Below are 21,139 nucleotides of genomic sequence, written 5' to 3'. Positions count from 1 at the left end.
TACGGCTGTCGTAACACACAACCAACAACAAAGACAACAACCAAGAACCACAACCCCACAACTCAATTTGAACACAACAACCAAGGACCACAACCCAACAACAAAACAACACAGCAAACAATCAAGGAACTACCACAACCTAACAAACAAGGAATACAACCACAACCTAACAACAAACAAGGAATACAACCACAACCTAACAACAAACAAGGAATACAGCCACAACAAAAGACCACTGCACAAACAATCAACAACACAAAAACAACACAAAAAGGCAACACACACACACCCACTAACAACACCAGGGAATCACAACAGCTCACCAATAACAACCCTCAACAACTCACAACAACACAAAGAAACCACAACAGCTCACCAACAACAACCCTCAACTATAACAACTCACACATTATTCAACAAAACTCACAAGCACAACAAATCCAACAGCACAGGCACAGCAGCTCTAAATCAATTAACATCAAACTTAATAACAACAAATCAACATCACACAACTTTTAATGAATTTCAATGCTTTCACTAGACTGCTGCCGACACTACTGACTATCACCAGCTCTCACCAAAGACTCAAAACACAGAACGCTAAAAATCACCTCCAGCTGCACCAGCAGACAACCCAGAACTCACCAACAGCCAATTCAGTTGTTAACTATCCATACAGCAATTACACCCCTTCTCTCTCTCTATCTCTTCTCTCTCTCGTCTTCCTCTCTCTATCTCTCTCTCTCTCATCTCTCTCTCTCTCTCTCATACACAAACACAGACATTGTCAAATGGAACTCCATAACTCCTCCATACAGTGTTCCCCTGTATTTGCGGAGGATGTGTACCAGATCCCCCCACGTATAGCTAGAACCCGCAAATACTTGGAACCACCCTCTAAACACACTTAAAACTGCCCAGCTTGAACGTGTAAACACCAAAGTATCCATAAAAATACCATCCTACATCAAATATACATTAAAATATCCTAATCTTTGAAATACTATTGATAGTATTTAAAAGTAAATCTTACATTTTATGGTTAAAAATACATACATATGTACCGTATGACTTAGTTACCTACATGAAAATATGTAGTACTTTAAAACAGTATCAATATTTCAAAGATTAATATGAACCACAATAGGATGATATTTTAATGTATATTTGATGTAGGATGGTCTTTTTAGGGATTCTTTGGTGTTTCCAAGTTCAGGATAGGAGTTTATAAGCATTTTTAGAGGGGGGTTCCAAACATTCACGAGAGGTCTGGTACGCATCCCCCGCAAATATGAGGGGACCACTGTACTGCTAGAAGAACGAACAGGAGGGGAAGATCATGGGGGATCATCAACCTATGATGATTGCCACACGGGAAAGGAGGGTACTTATGCCATGGCAAAGAACCAACCTGAGAAAAGTAGAGTTCACTCAAGAGCCGAGCACTAAATTTGGCCGATCCGAACAAGCTGAGGCAAATTGAGTGAGCTGAACAGATCATAACAATGCAAATATGAGTGGTAATCGTCAATTAAGAACTATTGCTTTCTCCCACATTCACTGGTCTCCTTTGAGGCTGAAGCCCCTAAAGAAGCACAAAGAGGGATTATGCGTCTGCAGTCCTGTGTTTGGACCCTAAGGTCCAAGACACAAGGATGGAACCTGGCCACGAACTGAAGAGTGTTGGCAGGCAGTGTAGAAACACCTAAGTGTCTCAACACTTCTTCATGTGCCCACACCAGACTGGAGAGCAAACTCTCCTATACATACTGGTAGAGACTTCTCTCGCCCTCCTAGCACTCGTGATTCCAAAGAATCCAAGCACTTGGCAAGCACCAGAACTTCTGATGAATTCAAGCGCTTGTCAAGACTACCAACTTTCATGAAAACAATCATTGGGAGTGCCTTGTTTCACCTGGGAGCTTGGAATTCCCAAGAATCTGAGCACTCAGTGAGCCCCAGAAATATACCAAGTAATTCAAGTGCTCAGTGGGACTCCCGAATCCCGTAAGAAGGGGGCGCCATCTCTTGCCCCCTCCGAGTGCTCATGATTTCAATGAATCTGAGCATTCAGCAAGTGCCAGAAATTCTAATGAATTCAAGACTCCCAAATCTTGTAAGAACAATCATCGGGAATGTCTTGTCTCACCTGATTGCTCGGAAATCACAAGAAACCAAGTACTTAGTGAGCACTAAATTTCAAGGAATTCTAGCGCTCAGCAAGACTCCCAAATCTCATAAAAACAGTCAGTGGGAGTGCCTTGCCTCGCCTGAGTGCTCAGAAATCACAAGACACCAAGCACTTGGCAAGTGCCAGAAATTCCAAGGAATTCAAGCACTCTGCAAGACTCCTGAATATCACAAGAACGATCATTAGTAGTGGTCTTCTCTTGACGTCCAAAGAAGTCAAGGAGGAACAGCTTAGATGCAGACATCTAAGAACTGGATTGAGAGTGTGATTCAATAGAACACGCACTCGAGCCTCCCAAAAACCCAAGACCCCATAGGAAAATGCAAATTGGATCCTACCCTAAGGGCGGGAAGAGGGAAACTCTTCCCCGCTTCTCCAGGTGTTCGAATCCTCAGAATCGAGACACCTGGTGGGAACCTGCCAAGCACTGGCGAGCACTTAGTGAGTGCTAGCAGTCGTGTTGGCAGGAAGAGACGAAACAAGTGAACATCTCACCCTTTCTCTCGGCCTGTGCCTGAACTGGGACTGTGAGAGGTCTCTCTGTCAACAATTCGAGATACGAATCATTAGAAACATGAGCACTCGGAACAACTTGCAAACAACCACCCGACACAGCACCCGTCTAGAGATGACCCTCTAGACTGGTGACGGGAATGCAAACTGAAGTTTGTGCTCCCACAGCTCCCAAAACACAAAACCCAGGGGCATGCAAATCGGTTCCTGAGCCCGAAAGTTGGGAAGGGCCGATGTGAGATTCCATTGCCTCCTTGAGAGGAGGCAATCCCTTACAAATTCTGCAGGAGGACTTCCTTGGGGGGGAGGGAGAAGCAGCAGCCTTCCTCTTCTTTGACCGAAGGGGGTTGATCCGTTTCCCGGCATCTCCTCGAGCCTCAGAAAAGGAAGGGAAGTGCAGTGGAGGATGACATTCTTCCACAGTGCTTCTTCTACAAGATCATGAACAGACATCAACAGCAGAAGAGTCAGGAATCACAGGGCAACTGGAGCTAAAAGCTGTCCCATAGGTCGTCAGGACAACATTAGCAATCTAACAAGCGGCACAACATGGGAACCGGGTGCACACATACACACACACACGCACACACACATAAAAGTCAGTGCTACAGCATCCTGAAGTGTCACAGATACACTCCCGAGGGATAGGATAACCAACACGGTGAGATATCCCACCATATAATGCTGTGTTCTGACTGGTCACTGTTAGCCTGAAAAAAGAAAATATAATTAATAAAAACAGACTCCTCTCGTCTCGAAGGGCACTGCCCTCTGAAGTGAGAGAAGACCCCTGAGAATAAGTCGCCCAATCGCCAACAGCCACACCCCCCTCGGTCAACATGTGAGCAAAGAGGGCAAGGGAGATATCTCTCCCAAAGGAAAAAACACCGAAAGGAAAGAATACCAGGAGAGAAAAACAGAGGGCAAATGCTCCAAAGTTTTCTCCTGGTAAACTATCCTACAGTGCAAGCACAAATGTCATATTCAATAACCGACCAACATACTGTCATGTCCTTAATATCAAAGGGCATGAGGATGTGACAAGGGTGTATGTTACACCCTTGCTGACCCCGAGAGAGACAGGCTGGGGTAAGGAGGCTGCAGGGCTATCACAAAAAGTGGGTTTGAATATCAATATCAAACACAATATATTCAATACATAAAACAATAAATGAAAAGATCCTACGGGGAAAAAGTGAATTTAACGACAGTCAGGCAGGAGCTCACGAAAACAGGTCTGCGTCGCATGACGGCAGAAAGCAAAGTTGATTGGTTGAATATACAATTTAGACCAAAAGCCAAGCACTGGGACCTATGAGGTCATTCAGTGCTGAAAAGGAAATTGACAGTAAAAGGTTTGAAAGATGTAGCAGGAGGAAGACTTTGCAGTTGCACTAAGAATCAATTTTGGGAGAAGGTGGAGAGTAAGATAGAAGAAAGAATATAAATGAGGTACAGTAAAAGGAAAGAAAATGAGGTACAGTAAAAGGAAAGAAAGGGGTTGCAGCTAGGAGCCGAAGGCATGCTGCAAAGAACCTTAAGTAATGCCTACATTGCACCACATGAGGTGCACTGATGGCACTACACCCCTACAAGGGCCGAAAGCAAAATGGAATGTTTACATACAGGCAGGCAGGTCTACATGCTTACCAGACAGTAGTTACTGCCTAACCACCTTGTTCAAAAGTAATTCCTATTGTAAAGGACAAAGGGTTTGTATATCAAGTAGGAACATAAGTGGGTTTGAATATTAATAAATATCAAACAGTATATTCAATATATAAATAAATAAAACAAAAGGTCCCACTGGGAAAAAGCAAATTTAACTACAGTCCAGCAAGAGCTCACGAAAACATGTCTGCATTGTATGACGGCTGAAAGCAGAGTGGAATGTTTACATTCAGACAGGCTGGTCTCCCCGCCTACTGGATGGTAGTTGCTGCCTAACCACCTTGTTCAAGAGCCATGTTCCAGCTTTGCCATAAGCAATGCCTGTTGTAAAGGACCAAGGGTTTGTATATCATGTAGGAACAAATAAACTTTACAGAATACCGTGATACACATCTGCAGAAAGTAAGGCAGTAATATATAAGACTGAAGAAGGTCAAAAAATGTAATGGGAAGTTCTGAAAATTATGACTAACAATTATTACCTGATATATCTGAATCCACCCCTTCTGGCTGCTTCCATGTGGCTCCCTTTACAGGCACCCACCAAGGACTGGCTGCTACTGCTTGTTGTATCGTGGCACTGACCTCTGGTGATAACTCACTCTCTAGCACAAAGGAGTCTCCAAATTTCTCAGCCTGCAAAATTTTAGTTGATAATTGTTTCTCAGGAAACCTTTAAAACTACAAGCAATAGCACTGCAGTAAAACTAGTCCTACACTGTGCCTAAATATCTTTATCCAAAAGAAATTACAGTGGTACCTCGTTTGTTGAACGTTTATGTCGAACATTCCGTTTTTCAAACAAAATTTTCAAGAAAATTTGCATAGTATTGAACAAATGCTCATACTTTGAACCGACTGGTTATCTTGTTTCTATTTGTATTCAACGTTCTACTGTGTCCTTCAAGGAAAATTGAATTAACATGTTTTTTCATTTACAATATATAATTTAATAATAACCATATTCGACAAAATAAATAAAGGAGTAAATCATTTAAATATGATATTGTTATGATACAATAAAGTTTTATGCATACTTACCTGGCAGGATATATATAGCTTATCCTCTTGACGCACTGGCAGAATTTCAAAACTCGCGGCAACCGCTAGTACACTGGTAGTTCAGGTGATGGCCACCCCGTTCCCGTGGCGCTGGTACTTGGAACTATTCCCGTTTTCCTCAAGAATTTTTTTTTCTCTGAAAAAAAAAAACCCCCCTGTCTCCTGAGGGGAGGAGGGTGGGAATTTTTTTAATTATATATTACCTTGCCCAGGTAAGTATGCATAAAAATTTTTTATGTATCATAACAATATCATTTTTATGCATGACACTTACCTGGCAGGTATATATAGCTGATTGACACATTTGGAGGTGGGTCACAGACAGCAACATCGTCATAATTCAAAAAAATGAACTAATTTTTAAAATTATTTTATTAAGTTCCTTACCTGCTAAGGTAGCTGACTTCGTAGGTCCTGCCTCTTAGCCTGCTAAACCTTAGTAGCTCTCAACTAAGATGTGACCTGTTTGTTGAGAAAGCTAACAACAAGGGTCTGACAACTGGACATGACCAATCTGCTGACAGAGAACCCTAGCCCTCATTTACCACGGGCATTCATGCTAGGAAAGTTAGTCACCTGAACCACACACACATACAATAATAACACTACACCAAAAAAACTTAGCTGGTATTAACCTTCTCAGACAACCATAAAAACACTATAACCTAATTAAAATAAAAACCAAGCATTTTATAGGTTAGGTTATGGGGTGGAAACTCCTTTGCCCAGTACTGTACCTGAGGATACGTACGGGCCTAACGTTTGACAATTATCAAAAGTTGTCTTCACGTCTCTAAGGTAATGAGAGGCAAACACAGAGTTTGTCCTCCAAAACGTCGAATCTATAATATCCTTGAGGGCTAAATTTTTCCTGAATGCTAAGGACGTAGCTACTGCTTTTCTTTCCCACCTCATGAGCTTTAACCTTAATCAAGCCGAAGCATTCTTCCTGACAAAGTAAATGAGCTTCTTTAATGACTTCTCTTACAAAGAAAGCCATCGTGTTTTTAGACATAGGTCTAGTAGGATCTTTAACAGAGCACCACAGAGAACATGAAGTCCCCCTAATGCTTCTTGTTCTTTCTACGTAAAACCGTTAAGGCTCTTAACTGGGCAAAGGGCAAAAAAAAACCCCCTTTTTCTTTTTGTTCTTGACCTACTAGATCAGCCAGTCCTTCAATCTCAAATGATCTTGGCCACGGATGCGAAGGATTCTCATTCTTTGCTAAGAACTCCTGTTGAAAAGAACAAACTGCTTTGTTGTGCTTCCAACCTACTTGCTTGTCAATAGCTTGCAGCTCGCTAATCCTTTTAGCTGTAGCTAAGGCTACTAAGAAAATAGTCTTCTTCGTTAGCTCTCGCAAAGACGAACTGCCCATAGGTTCAAACCTATCCGTTTCCAAGAACTTGAGAACGACATCCAAATTCCAAGAAGGAGTTCTGCAAAGTCGATCCTTCTTTGTATTAAAAGATCTGAGAAGATCTCTAAGATCTGCGTCGTTGGCAGATCTAAACCCTCTGTGTCTAAACACTGCAGACAACATACACTTATAAAAACCTTAATTGTTCTGATTTGCCAAACCCAGTTCCTTCTTCAGATACAGAAGGAAATATGATATTGTTATGTTACAATAAAGTTTCATACATACTTACCTGGCAGATATATACATAGCTAAGACTCCGTCGTCCCCGACAGAAATTCAAATTTCGCGCCACTCGCTACAGGTAGGTCAGGTGATCTACCGGCCTGCCCTGGGCGGCAGGACTAGGAACCATCCCCGTTTTCTATCATATTTTCTCTCTTCCACCTGTCTCCTGCGGGGAGGCTGGGTGGGCTTTTAATTGTATATATCTGCCAGGTAAGATGTATGAAACTTTATTGTAACATAACAATATCATTTTCATACAATCAACTTACCTGTCAGATATATACATAGCTGATTGGCACCCTTCGGTGGAGGGTAAGAGACAGCTTCTATATGGAATAGACAGGTAAACAACATATGTTGTAGGTATAAATAAAACCTTGGTTCCTACCTGATAGGTGGTAGACTTCGTGGGTGTTTGCCCAGTAGTCTGCATCACCTCAAGAAACTTTAGCGAGATATATGATCTATGGCCAAGAGTTCTTGTGGGTCTGCCGATGGGGTCTTATCCGCTTACTCGGCAGAGCCTAAAAGGACTTTGTCAATGGGTGCTGATCCACTTATATGACAATACACCTTATGAAGGAGCACACAACCAATCCCGACCACCTGATCCTAACCATATGTTAGAACTAAGGATTGCTCCGAGTTATCCCCGAACTCGTCACAACAACCGTAACTCAAAACCACTACGCACACATACATAATTTTCAAAAAAAAATTATACTCATCTAATTGGACATGACAAGAGTCTCTTACTGAACAACATAGACGGCCGCCCGTGCTAAACCAAGTCCTCCATTGTTCGAAGAGACTCCAGACCATATCCAAAAAGAAGAAAAGTATATACATTTAAGGATTGGTGTCGGCTCCCGTACCCAGAATCGTATCCGCCGATACGAAAGGACCTAGAGAAAAACACTTCTCATATGTCACACGGCGAACGTCTTTCAAGTAATGAGATGCAAATACTGAGTTGCATCTCCAAAATGTCGTATCTATGATGTTTTTAAGCGACATATTCTTATGAAACGAGAGACGTCGCTACAGCTCTTACTTCATGAGCTTTTACTCTCAACAGTTGTAACTGTTCGTCAGGACAGACCTTATGAGCGTCTGTAATGACGTTTCTTACAAAGAATGCCAGCGCATTCTTGGACATCAGTCTTGTGGGGTCTTTTACCGCGCACCAAAGACCTTGTCTAGAGCCTCCCATCTGATGCTTTCTCTGAAGGTAGAACTTCAGAGCTCTAACAGGGCATAGAGACCTCTCTGCTTCTCTGCCTACGACTCGACATTCCTTTGATTTCGAATGACTTAGGCCAGGGATTCGTGGGATTCTCGTTTTTCGCTAAAAACAGGGTCTTAAACGAGCAAATAGCCGAGTCTCCCTTGAATCCTACTTTATCCTGCAGAGCATGTAATTCACTAATTCTCTTTGCCGTAGCTAAAGATAATAGGAATAGGCATTTTCTGGTTATGTCTCTAAACGATGCCAGATGAGGAGGTTCGAATCTTTCCGTGACAGAAACTTGAGGACTACGTCTAGGTTCCAGTTCGGAGGTACTGGTTCCTTAGACTTTGAAGTCTCAAAAGACCTTATGAGATCGTGGAGATCTTTATTATCTGCCAGATCTAATCCTCTATTCCTGAATACAGCCGAGAGCATACTTCTGTATCCCTTTATTGTGGATACGGCTAGATGAGATTTTTCTCTCAGGAATAGCAGGAAATCAGCAATTTCCGCTATAGAGGTAGTGGAGGAGGACAAACTTCTTGGATCTACACCACCTTCTAAATACCTCCCACTTCGATTGGTATACTTTCGTAGTGGAGGTTCTGCGTGCTCTCGCGATCGCGCTTGCCACTTCGCGAGAAAAGCCTCTCGCTCTGACAAGTCTTTCGATAGTCGAAAGGCAGTCAGAGCGAGAGCGGGGAGGTTTTTTGATGGTACTCTTGAGGGTTGGTTTGTCTGAGACGATCCGTCCTTCTTGGTAGGGATCTTGAAAGTCTACGATCCACTCTACCACCTCCGTGAACCATTCCTGGGCCGGCCAAAAGGGGGCTATTAACGTCATCCTCGTCTCCTTTGACGCCACAAACTTTTTCATTACTAACCCAGGATTTTGAATGGGGGAAAAGCATATACGTCTACTCGAGACCAATTTAGCAGGAAGGCGTCTACCATAAGTGCTCTTGGATCTTCCACGACCGAGCAAAAACTGGGAGCCTTTTGGAAATGAATGTTGCGAAGAGATCCACATGAGGAGTCCCCCACAGAGACCAGAGATCGAGACACACTTCCTCGTGTAGTGTCCATTCTGTATGAAGGACCTGGTTCCTCCTGCTGAGTCTGTCCGCCCTCACATTCTTTACTCCCTGTACGAACCTTGTCAGCAGGGAGATGTTCCTGTGAGACGTCCAAAGCAATAGGTCTCTCGTCAGTTCGTAAAGGAACGAGGAGTGCGTCCCTCCCTGTTTCCGAATGTAGGCAAGTGCGGTGGTGTTGTCCACGTTTACTTGCACTACTTTGTTTGACACCAGAGGTTCTAGGCTCTTCAAAGCCAGATGTACGGCGAAGAGCTCTTTGCAGTTTATGTGCCAAGTCACCTGTGCTGGTTCCCAGGTGCCTGACACCTCTTCTGAGCCTAATGTCGCTCCCTCCCCAACCTTTCTCCGACACCGGCGAGTACACACTAGGTCCTGGGTTCTGTGTTTTTTAGAGAGATCCCTTTGTTCTCTTCCAGAGGGGGCAACCACCACTCTAGGTGCGACTTTATCTCCACTGGAATGGGAAAAACGTCCGAAAGTTGTCCGGTTTTCCAGCTCCAAGACTTCTTGAGGAAGAATTGAAGCGGACGTAAATGAAGTCTTCCTAGTGGGAAGAACTGTTCTAGCGAGGAAAGCGTCCCTAGAAGGCTCAACCATTCCCTCGCCGACGTATGTTGCTTCCCTAAGAAGAGAGAGACTATCCGCAAACCTTTTGCGATTCTCTCTTGCGAAGGAAATACTCGAAAACCCCGAGAATCCATCCGAATCCCCAGATAGACTAGGTCCTGTCTGGGGGTCAGCCGAGACTTCTCGAGGTTCACGAGCAATCCCAACGCTTTGATCAAATCTAGAGTTAACTTTAGTTAGGTCCTCCAAGCACTGTCTCTCTGATCTGGCCTGATGAGCCAGTCGTCCAGATACAGAGAGACATTTACTCCTTTGAGGTGAAGAAACCTCGCCACATTCTTCATCAGGCTTGTGAAGACCTGAGGAGCTGTGGACAGGCCGAAACACAAGGCTCTGAACTGAAAGATCCTTCCCCCCGTCATGAAACGGAGGTACTTCTTCGATGAAGGGTGGATCGGGACGTGAAAGTAGGCGTCCTGGAGATCTAGAGACACCATCCAATCTCCTTGTCGTAATGACGCTAGGACTGAAGCAGAAGTCTCCATGAGAACTTCTCCTTCTGAACAAATTTGTCAGAGAGCTGACGTCCAGTACTGGTCTCCAGCCTCCGAGGCTTTCGCAACCAGAAAAAGGCGATTGTAAAACCCCGGGGAGTTTTGATCCCGTACTAGTTCTATCGCTCTCTTGTCCCACATTTGTTCCACCATCGATCGAAGAGTATCCCTCAGCCACAGGATCCTTGTACTTGGCTGATAGTTCCCTTGGTATTGACGTTAGGGGAGGAGTGTTCAGGAAAGGGATACGATATCCCTTCCTTAAGATCGCCAATGAAGACGCTTGTCTGCGTTTATCAGTGTCCAGGCTTCCACAAATCCCAGGAGCCTGGCACCTACTGGTGCTTGGAGGAGAGAATCTTCATTTTCCCTTTTTAAAGGGACGAAAGGCAGACCTACCTCTCTTCTCCGGAGCCTTCCTTCTAGTGGGAGGTCTGGAGGTTGGACCACCTCGAAAGGGCTGCACAGATGTACTAGGTCCTTTCTTGTCCGATGCAGAAACAGGTTTCTTCTTTCTTGCTGACTGCGTCAGAAGATCCTGAGTCGCCTTCTCAGTTAAAGAATGCACAATGTCCTTTACTAACTGAGAAGGGAACAAAAAGTCAGATAGAGGCGAATACAGTAGAGCTGCCCTCTGAGCATGAGAGACTGCCTTTGTTAAGAAGGCGCCATATACAGTCCTTTTCTTTAGAAGACCTGCTCCAAACAATGAGGAGATTTCAAAAGATCCATCCTGTACCGCTTTGTCAATACAAGACAATATGCATAACAGGGCTTCAGGTTCGATTCCTTCCGAATCATGGGCTTTCTTGGACATCACCCCAAGGGACCAATCTAAGAAGTTGAAGACTTCCAATACATGAAAGAGTCCCTTGAGGAGATGATCCAGTTCCGAAATTCCCCACGTAATCCGTGCCGAATTGAGACTTTGTCGACGTGAAGCGTCAACTAAGGTCGAAAAATCTGCTTCCGATGTAGAAGGGAGAGCAATACCCATATTTTTTCTCCCGTCTGATACCAAATGCCTCTTTTCCCAGCTAATCTTGCTGGGAGGGGCATGCAGAATACTGTTCTCACTAATTCTTTTTTAGACTTCATCCATGAGTCTAAGGATTGTTAAGGCCCTCTTCATCGAAATGGTGGGCTTCATTTTGAGAAAAGACGAAGGCTTCTTCGTCTTAGCACTAGAAAAGAGCGAGCGCGGAGAAGGAGGAGCGGCAGGAGTCAATTCGTCTCCATACTCCTCAAGAAGCAGGGTAGTCAAAACCTTATAGTTAGACAGACCCTCTCTTCCATGATGTTCATCATCCGAGTTTTCATCCAACTCGGTATCTACATGAGTCTCCGCTCTCCTTTCCGTACGTTCCTCTTCTGGAGGAGACAAACTCCTAATAGGAGAGGGGCTAAGGGAATGATAATCTTTCCTCTTTCCCCGCTCTAATAGTCTTGGAAGCGTCACAAGCTCCGGCTTCTCTTGAAAATTAGAAGACGCTTCCCGCTTGTATGACGCTTCCCGTTCGCCAAGCGTCCTGGCTGACGTCTCTTGCTGACGTCTTGATGACGCTTCGCGCCTGGAAGACGCTCCGCTCTCCAAAGGCGTCCTACTTGGCGTCACAATATTGGACGGAGCGTCACGTCTATGATCCGATTTCAATGACGCTTCACGTCTAAAAGACGTCTTACGTCTCTCTGGCGTTACGAAACTCTCGTAAGCCCCCGTTCTCCGCTCTCGAACTCGAAGCTTCTGTAAGACGTTTAGCAGCTTCACGTCTGCCTGACGCTTCTCGTTGAGCAGGTGAGAGAGGACGAGACTTCTTAATTGGAAGCGTCACGTCCTTCCGACGGGTGGGGCGCTCAAAAACGCCACTAGAGAGGACAGTTGCTCTTGAACTGCCATAATTATCTTCCTTGACGCTTCTCCCACGTCCAGTGCATGACGCCTTTCGTCATCACTCGGGGGAGAAGAAGGAAAGGGTACTTCTGCGTACACGTCAGGTGACGCTGACGCCACCTTCGCTTTCTTAATAGAAGAAGGAGCGTCATCTGAGAAGCGCTCTGGGCTAGAATCTATTTCAGGTTCCTTCATATGACGCTTCAGCGGTCTCGACAAGTTCGACTCCTTCCACCCTCGTTTAGGTGAGGGAGAGGGAGAGGACGAGAAACACTCACGAAGGACGCTTTTTCTGTAGCGCCCTTGAGCCGCCTGCCATGAAGCAGAGCTAGCTGAAGGGACGTCTGACCGTTGGGGATTCCCCACGACCTCCTTAAGGCTTTCGACTTTCCTTCTCCTCTGGGCATGGGAGCTTGGAAGAGGTCTAGGCCTGGGAGCGTCGCAGGGACGATCAAACGCCCCCTCCACAACACTGGGGGGGGGTGAGAACTCACTTCACTGTAATGCTCACTTTCACTAGCCTTACCTTTGAAGTCAGCCATCTTGGACTTCATGTCTCTAATTGTAGCTTTCAGATTGGCGATTTCCGAGGCCGAATCCGAAAAAGCACTCTGAGAATGAGATACATAGGGAGAATCTACATCAGTAGGATTAGAATTATCCGTGAAAGGCTCAATAGGCCTTGAACTCACACCTTTCAGACGTCTAACCCTATCCCTCTCTAACTTCTTCAAATAAGAAGTCAAAGTCTTCCACTCTTCTGCATTTAAACCTTCGCATTCCTTACAAGTATTATTAGCAGAACACTGAAACCCCCTACATTTACGGCATACAGTGTGAGGATCAACCGAAGCTTTCGGTATCCTCACCCTGCAGCCTACATTCACACACATTCTCACACTCACATTTGAATCAGACATACTGAGAAAAATCCAAAAGAGTTATTCCAAAAACAGTCCACAGTAGCGAATGCCAAAACACGATCCAGATACGTCACCAAAAAGCCGAGAAACGATGATCAAAGGATGAAATATGATCTAAGTCAGGAGGTAATAGCAACAATGTTGATACCACCGGCGACAGAGAAAATATGATAGCAAAAACGGGGATTGGTTGCCTAAGTCCTGAGGCCCAAAGAGGGCAGGGCCGGTAGATCACCTGACCTACCTGTAGCGAGTGGCGCGAAATTTGAATTTCTGTCGGGGACGACGGAGTCTTAGCTATGTATATATCTGACAGGTAAGTTGATTGTATGAAACTGCAATTTGTGTCACAGAGGTACTGGATGAAGAAATCTTCCGATTCTTACACCATTTACGGAAGTTCTCCCACTTCGACTGGTACACTTTGATAGTTGATGGCCTTCGTGCTCTTGCAACTGCCTTCGCTGCTTCTCTAGAAAACCCCCTCGCTCTGACAAGTCTTTCGATAGTCTGAACGCAGTCAGACCCAGAGCGAGGGTGTTCTTGTGGAACCTGTCGAAGTGGGGTTGTTTGAGAAGATCTACTCTCGTGGGTAGACTTCTCGGAGAATCCACTGTCCATTCCAGTACCTCTGTGAACCACGTTTGGGCCGGCCAGTATGGGGCTATCAGAGTCAGCCTTGTTCCTCGACTTTCTCCGAGTTTTTTTCATTACCCTTCCTAAAATTTTGAACGGGGGAAATGCCTACGCATCTAGACCCGTCCAATCTAGTAGGAAGCATCGACTGCGACTGCAAGAGGGTCCTGGGATTGGAGAACAATAGTTCGGTAACCTCTTCGTCGCTGCGGTAGCGAAAAGATCCACTACTGGTGTGCCCCAGAGCTTCCACAGTCTCTGGCATACTTGAAGATGCAACATCCACTCCGTGGAAAGCACTTGTCCGTCCCTGCTCAACAGGTCCGCTCTGACGTTCTTCTCTCCTTGAATGAACCTGGTGAGCAGGGTGACGTTTTCTCTCTGCGACCACAGAAGAATCTCCCTTCGCCAAGTTGCAAGGGACAACGAGTGGGTTCCTCCTTGTTTTCGTATATATGCCAGAGCTGTGGTATTGTCCGCAGTTGATCTGCACCACTTTGCCGCTGATCCAACGGTCTGAACGCTTTCAGAGCCAAGAAGATCGCCATCAGTTCCTTCCTGTTTATGTGCCATGCCTTCTCTTCTTCGTTCCAAAGGCCTGACTCCTCCCGAGGGCCCAGCGTCGCTCCCCAGCCTGCGTCTGACGCGTCGGAAAATAATATCCGGTCTGGGTTCTTCTGCTGCAGTGACGTACCCTCTGACAACCTCCCCGGAACTAGCCACCACTTTAATTCCTCCTTTATCTTTGAAGGAATTGGAAACCGGAAGGAATCTGTTGCGATCTTCTTGGCCAGAACTTCATTCAGAAAGAACTGTAAGGGCCTCATGTGAAGTCTCCCTAGGGAAATGAACCGCTCTAACGAAGAGAGTGTTTCCCCAGCAGGCTCATCCACTCTCTCGCCGAGCATTGGTCTTTCAATAGGAATTCTTGCACTTTCCGCAGGCACATGGTCTGCCTTTCGGGTGACGGAAAAGCCCGAAAAGTCACTGAGGATATCAGAATCCCCAAATAAACTAGCTCCTGAGAGGGAATCAACCGTGACTTTTTTCAGGTTTACCATCAGACCCAGCTGCTGAGTTAAATCCAATGTGATGTTCGTGTCCTCCAGACATTGCTGTTTTGATTGTGCTCTTATGAGCCAATCGTCGAGGTAGAGAGAGACTCTGACTCCTAACAAATGAAGCCACTTCGCCACATTCGACATCATTCTTGTAAAAATTTGAGGAGCCGTGCACAGACCGAAGCAAAGGGCTTTGAATTGATAAATCCTGTCCTGGATCACGAATCTCAAATATTTCCTGGACCTTGGATGAATCGGAATATGGAAGTACGCATCCTGAAGGTCCAGCATTACCATCCAGTCCCCTGGTCGTACCGCTGCCAGTACTGAATCGTTCGTCTTCATCGTAAACTTGGTCTTTTCTACGAACAAGTTTAGCTGACTTACGTCCAGTACTGGCCTCCAACCTCCTGATGACTTCGGTACTAGAAACAGACGGTTGTAAAACCTGGGGATTCGTGATCCAGAACCGGTTCTATGGCCCCCTTTTCTAACATGCTGACAACTTGATGCCAAAGAGCCTCTCTCTTCTCTAAATCGATGTAATGAGCCCCTAGGGCTCTCGGAGCTGTAGCGAGAGGTGGTTTCTTGAGAAAGGGGATCTTGTATCCTTCCTTCGCTACCTTTACAGACCAAGGATCCGCTCCTTTGCTTTGCCAGACTTCCCAGAAGTCTAAAAGTCTGGCCCCCCCCCACACAAGTCTGGAGGACTTCTGACTCATTGCTTGGTTGAGGTTTTCGAACCTCTTTTGGCTGGAACTTCTTTTCCCTCTAAATGCTGGTCGGGAAAAAGTCCTACCCCGAAAGGGCTGCTGTGATGTTCTTGTATCCTTCGGAGTCTTCTTCATTACATTAGAAGGTAAATACTTCCTTACAGAAGACGTTAGTAGATCCTGAGTAGCCTTCTGAGTGAGGGAGAGCGAGATGTCCTTAATGATATCCTGAGGGAAGAGCTGTCCTGAAAGAGGAGAGAACATCAACTCCGACTTTGGCGCGTTCGAGACTCCTTTAGCAGCGAACGAGCACAAAAGATGTCTTTTTCTTCAAAATGCCTGCTGTAAAAAGTGAAGCCAATTCATTAGCTCCATCTCTCAAGGCTTTATCCATACAGGACATGATACTTCTCGGTAACTCAGATTCTGACGAATCTTCCATCTCCGAAGTCCGCGCCAGGGCCCCCAACGACCAGTCAAGAAATTAAAAACCTCAAAAGTCCGATAGATACCTTTGAGTAAATGGTCGAACTCTGATGAAGTCCACCACACTTTGGCTGAATTGTAAAGCATGTCTACGGGAGCTGTCCACATGTTGGAAAAGTCTCCCTGGGAGGAGGCAGGAACTCCCAGGCCAAGACTTTCCCCCGTAGCATACCAAACACCAGACTTAGAAGCCAACTTGGCCGGAGGAAAAGCAAAAGAAGTCTTCCCCGACTCTCTCTTCTCCTTCAACCACTCATTTACGCGTTGAAGGGCTTTCTTGGCCGAAATAGACAAAGTCATTTTCAAAAAAGACGATTTCTTGGTTGTCTTCGTCTTCGAAAATTGAGACAAAGGCGATGGCGGGCCTGAAGGTTGAAAATCTCCTTCAAACAAAGAAAGAAGGCACTCTGTTAGTCTCTTGTAGTCCGAGGAAGGAGCTTCCACATTCTTGTCCTCTTCCGCACTCTCCACAAATTCTTCCTCCTGCGAAGAAATATCTTGAAAACCAAGATCTTGATGACTCTCCAAAGCGGGATCCTTATGCAGAGCCTGCTTAGAGAGCGAATGCGGAGCTGTCTCCTTGTAAAACTCCTCTCTTCCTTGTCGAGAAAAAGTTTCCACTTGCTGCCGACCTGCATCCTGCGTCCTCCTGAACGTATGCGTCCACCATGCGTCCATCACTCTTCCTCTTGCGTCCTGCGTCCTGCACTGCTTCGTCCTTCTTAAGGGATGCACTGCGTCCTGGCTTGCGCTGCACGTCCTGCGTCCTCTTGGAGGACTTAACCGGGAGAGAAGAGTCCTTACGTCTAACCGAAGGTTGTTCGGGCTTCTCCCAAGATTGGACAATCACTGCTAATCTCTCCTGCATGTCCCGCAGAACTTCCTTTGTCTCCGCTTCCTTACGAGACTCCTGATGATGAGGAGATCGAGGACGCACCGGGCTAACACGGAGAGGCGAGCGAACCTGCGGTCTACGCAGTGGAGTTCCTCTAAGCGGAGAAACACCTCTCACCGCACCGCTAGTTACTTCCAACTGACAAGAAATCCTCTTTCCTTTTGATAGGGATAACTTCTTCATCCTCCGATGAAAAAATCTCAGGGCTACTCCACCCTTCTTGATCAACAGCCCTTTCATCCTGTGATGAGGACGGAAAGTATGACCTCTTGAGAGGACGCGATACTTCCGCGAAATGCTATCCCTTCCTGACGCCGAACTATCCGATGAATAACGGCACTTCCCAGTATCGCCTTTTCCATGGCGTACTGCTGCAGCCTGGGAAGCAACAGGACTGCCTGAAGGGACGACTGATCGCGAGTAAACCCCTCTCGCCTCCCTTCGACTGTCAACATGCCTTCTCCCTTGGGTCTGGGAGCTTGACAGAGGTCTCGGTCTAGGAGCACGAGAGGGACGATCAGGCGCCCCCTCCACACACTGTCACTAAACACTTCCACTTTGTCTGTTAATCGTTTAATTTGATCTCCCATGGACGCAAGGGCAGCGAACACTTTCACAATTTGTGGATCAGTAGTATCTCAGATACAGCAACGGGCGCAGGAGAAACCTGAGGGGAAGGTGCTACGTCTACATGTGAATGAGCTGGAGAAGACACATGCAAAGATTCATTCAAAGGCTTACTCGAAGACCCCGATCTCTCACTCCAAGAGACAGATCTTCTAACCCGATCTTTTTCTAATCTCTCAACATACTTCATAAGAGCCTTCCACTCTTTCTCATTCAGGACACTGACATTCATTGCACCTATTGTCCCACGTACATACAAACTCCCGACACTTCTTACAAATAGTATGTGGATCTACCGATGATTTCGGCAGTCTCACCTTACACCCTTCTTTCACACAAACTCTAAACATACTTCCTGAATCAGACATACTAAATCAAAATCCAAACCAAATGCGATTGCCACGCTAACTTCGTGAATACGATACCAATATCCAAAAAGTCAGTCAACGAGCAGGAAATTCTATAAGAGAACCAACAACGATGTTGCCAGCCGGTTCGGCTGGCAGAGAAAATCTGAGGAAAACGGGAATAGTTCCAAGTACCAGCGCCACGGGAACGGGGTGGACATCACCTGAACTACCAGTGTACTAGCGGTTGCCGCGAGTTTTGAAATTCTGCCAGTGCGTCAAGAGGATAAGCTATATATATACCTGCCAGGTAAGTGTCATGCATAAAAATAAAATTTAGCATTAAAGATGTACAAAATTGTATGTCACCACAGTGATGTTACGCACAGCTGACTTCAGACTGAACGAGGGAGTGTTGACATGTAGAGGAGAGAAGAAGAGAGTTAAAATATTACTGTATGTATGTAAAAGCAATAACAATTCACATACAAAACAGGAATTTCACAATAAATTTAACATAACGATAAAATATGACAACAATCAAATGCAATACAAAAACAAAAAAAAGTCTTAATTGAGCCAATGTTCGGTCCACCGAGTGAGACAATATAGTTTAACCATATTCAACAAAATAGTAAATGAAAGAACAAAGCTCTTCACAATAAAGTTTAGCATAAACGATTAACAAAATCATTCGTCATTGCAGTGATGCATCACTAACTTGAGATAGAGGGAGGTAGCATTTATATTTTTGAGGAATTATGAATTAATGATTTTAAGTTATCATGCGTCGGGATATTGTTGAGGATAGAAGAAGAGACAGTAAAAATGATATTTATAGACCTTGGTTCCTACCTGATAGGTGGTAGACTTCATGACTGCTGCCCAGTAGTCTGCATCACCTCAAGAGCCTTTAGCGAGATATTTGATCTATGGCCAAGAGTTCTTGTGGGTCTGCCGATGGGGTCTTATCCGCTTACTTGGCAAAGCCTAAATGGCATTTGTCAATGGGTGCTATCCACTTATATGACAACACACCTTATGAAGGAGCACACAACCGATCCCGATCACCTGATCCTAACCACCATGTTAGTACTAAAGATTGTTAAGTTGGTATCCCCCAACTCTTCACAACAACCAGAACTCGAATAACACATTACACACGCTTACATAAATTTTCAAAATAAATTTTCAAATAAAATACTCTTCTAAGAAGGATATTCAGCAAGAGTTCCTTACTGAACAATAGTGAATGGCCGCCTGTGCGACGTCTAACACTTTTGCCAGCAGAAAGTCTAGAACATATCTAATAGAAGGTATGCACAAAAATTATGGATCGTTGCTAGCTCCCATACCCAGGATCGTATCCGCAGACATGAAAGGACCCAGAGAAAAACATTTCTCGTAGGTCACACGAACGTCTTTCAAGTAGTGAGATGCAAACACAGAGTTGCACCTCCAGTATGTCGCTTCCAAGATATTCTTTAGCGACATATTTTTATGAAAAGAGAGAGACGTCGCTACTGCTCTAACCTCATGAGCTCTCACTCTCAAGAGTCTAAACGAGTCATCAATACAGGTCTTGTGCGCGTCTGTAATGACGTTCCTTACAAAGAAGGCTAAAGCATTCTTGGACATAGGTCTTGCAGGATCTTTAACCGAGCACCAAAGACCTTGTCTAGAACCTCCCATCCGTTTCTTCCTCTGTAGGTAGAATTTAAGCACTCTTACAGGGCAAAGAGACCTTTCAGCTTCTCTACCGACGAGACTCGATAAGCCTTTAACTTCGAAGTTCTTGGGCCAGGGATTCGAAGGATTTTCGTTCTTTGCCAGAAACAGTGCTTTGAACGAACAGATGGCTGAGTCTCTTTTGAACCCCACTTTATCCTCTAGGGCGTGCAGCTCACTAACTCTTTTGGCTGTCGCTAGTGACAAAAGAAACAAACACTTTCTTGTTAGATCTCGAAACGAGGCCAGATGAGGAGGTTCGAACCTTTCAGAGGACAGGAACTTCAAAACTACATCGAGGTTCCAGCTAGAAGTTAGAAGGAGCTGGATCCTTAGTACCTTCGAAGTCTCAAAGGATCTTATAAGATCGTGTAGATCCTTATTATCTGCAAGCTCTAGGCCTCTATTTCTGAAGACGGCCGAAAGCATACTCCTGTATCACTTTATGGTAGGTACAGAAAGATGCGAGTCCTCTCTAAGGAACAACAAGAAATCTGCGATTTCGGTCACAGAGGTACTGGAGGAGGACAACTTCTTCGACTTACACCATCTTCTAAAAACCTCCCACTTAGATTGGTAGACTCGCATAGTGGAAGCTCTATGGGCTCTAGCGATCGCGCTTGCAGCCTTGCGAGAAAAACCTCTCGCTCTGACAAGTCTTTCGATAGTCGAAAGGCAGTCAGAGCGAGAGCGGGGAGGTTTTGATGATACCTCTTGAAGTGTGGTTGTCTGAGAAGATCCATCCTTCTTGGCAGGGATCTGGGGAAGTCTACTATCCACTCCACTACCTCTGTGAGCCAATCTTGTGCCGGCCAAAAGGGGGCTATCAGGGTCATTTCGTCCCCTTTGAAGCACAAACTTCTTCACACTTGCCCCAGAATCTTGAATGGGGAAAATGTGTAGACATCTACATGGGACCAGTCTAGAAGGAAGGCGTCGACTGCTAGAGCTCTGGGGTCTTCTACCACTGAGCAAAAGACTTCCAGTCTTCTGGAGAGGAATGTGGCGAACAGGTCCACATGAGGAGTCCCCCATAGAGACCAGAGACTCTGACAAACTTCTGAGTGGAGGGTCCATTCTGTGTGAAGGACCTGGCTCCTCCTGCTCAGCCTGTCTGCCCTCACGTTCCTTACTCCCTGAACAAACCTCGTCAGGAGGGAGATGTTCCTTTGGGAGGCCCAAAGTAGTAGGTCTCTTGCGAGTTCGTACAGGAAAAACGAGTGTGTACCTCCTTGCTTCCGAATGTAGGCAAGGGCGGTGGTGTTGTCTGCATTTACTTGGACTACACTGTTTGTCA

The 21,139-nt window shown here is 45.4% G+C and overlaps 1 protein-coding gene across 7 annotated transcripts in view; it reads right to left on the bottom strand.

Moving 5' to 3' along the window:
- The window catches only part of LOC135208401 (formylglycine-generating enzyme-like), a 226,969-nt gene that overhangs the window by 60,872 nt on the left and 144,958 nt on the right, over positions 1–21,139 (bottom strand). For all 7 annotated transcript variants that reach the window (XM_064240536.1, XM_064240532.1, XM_064240533.1 and 4 more), the window contains exon 3: positions 4,858–5,011. In XM_064240536.1, the coding sequence (XP_064096606.1) occupies positions 4,858–5,011 (154 nt within the window). The remainder of the gene's footprint in view (positions 1–4,857; positions 5,012–21,139) is intronic.

This window comes from Macrobrachium nipponense, chromosome 35, assembly GCF_015104395.2.
Source record: "Macrobrachium nipponense isolate FS-2020 chromosome 35, ASM1510439v2, whole genome shotgun sequence".
NCBI lineage: Eukaryota > Metazoa > Arthropoda > Malacostraca > Decapoda > Palaemonidae > Macrobrachium > Macrobrachium nipponense.
The sequence above is the reverse complement of the archived record's forward strand: the minus strand, read 5'-3'. Positions and strand labels throughout refer to the sequence as shown.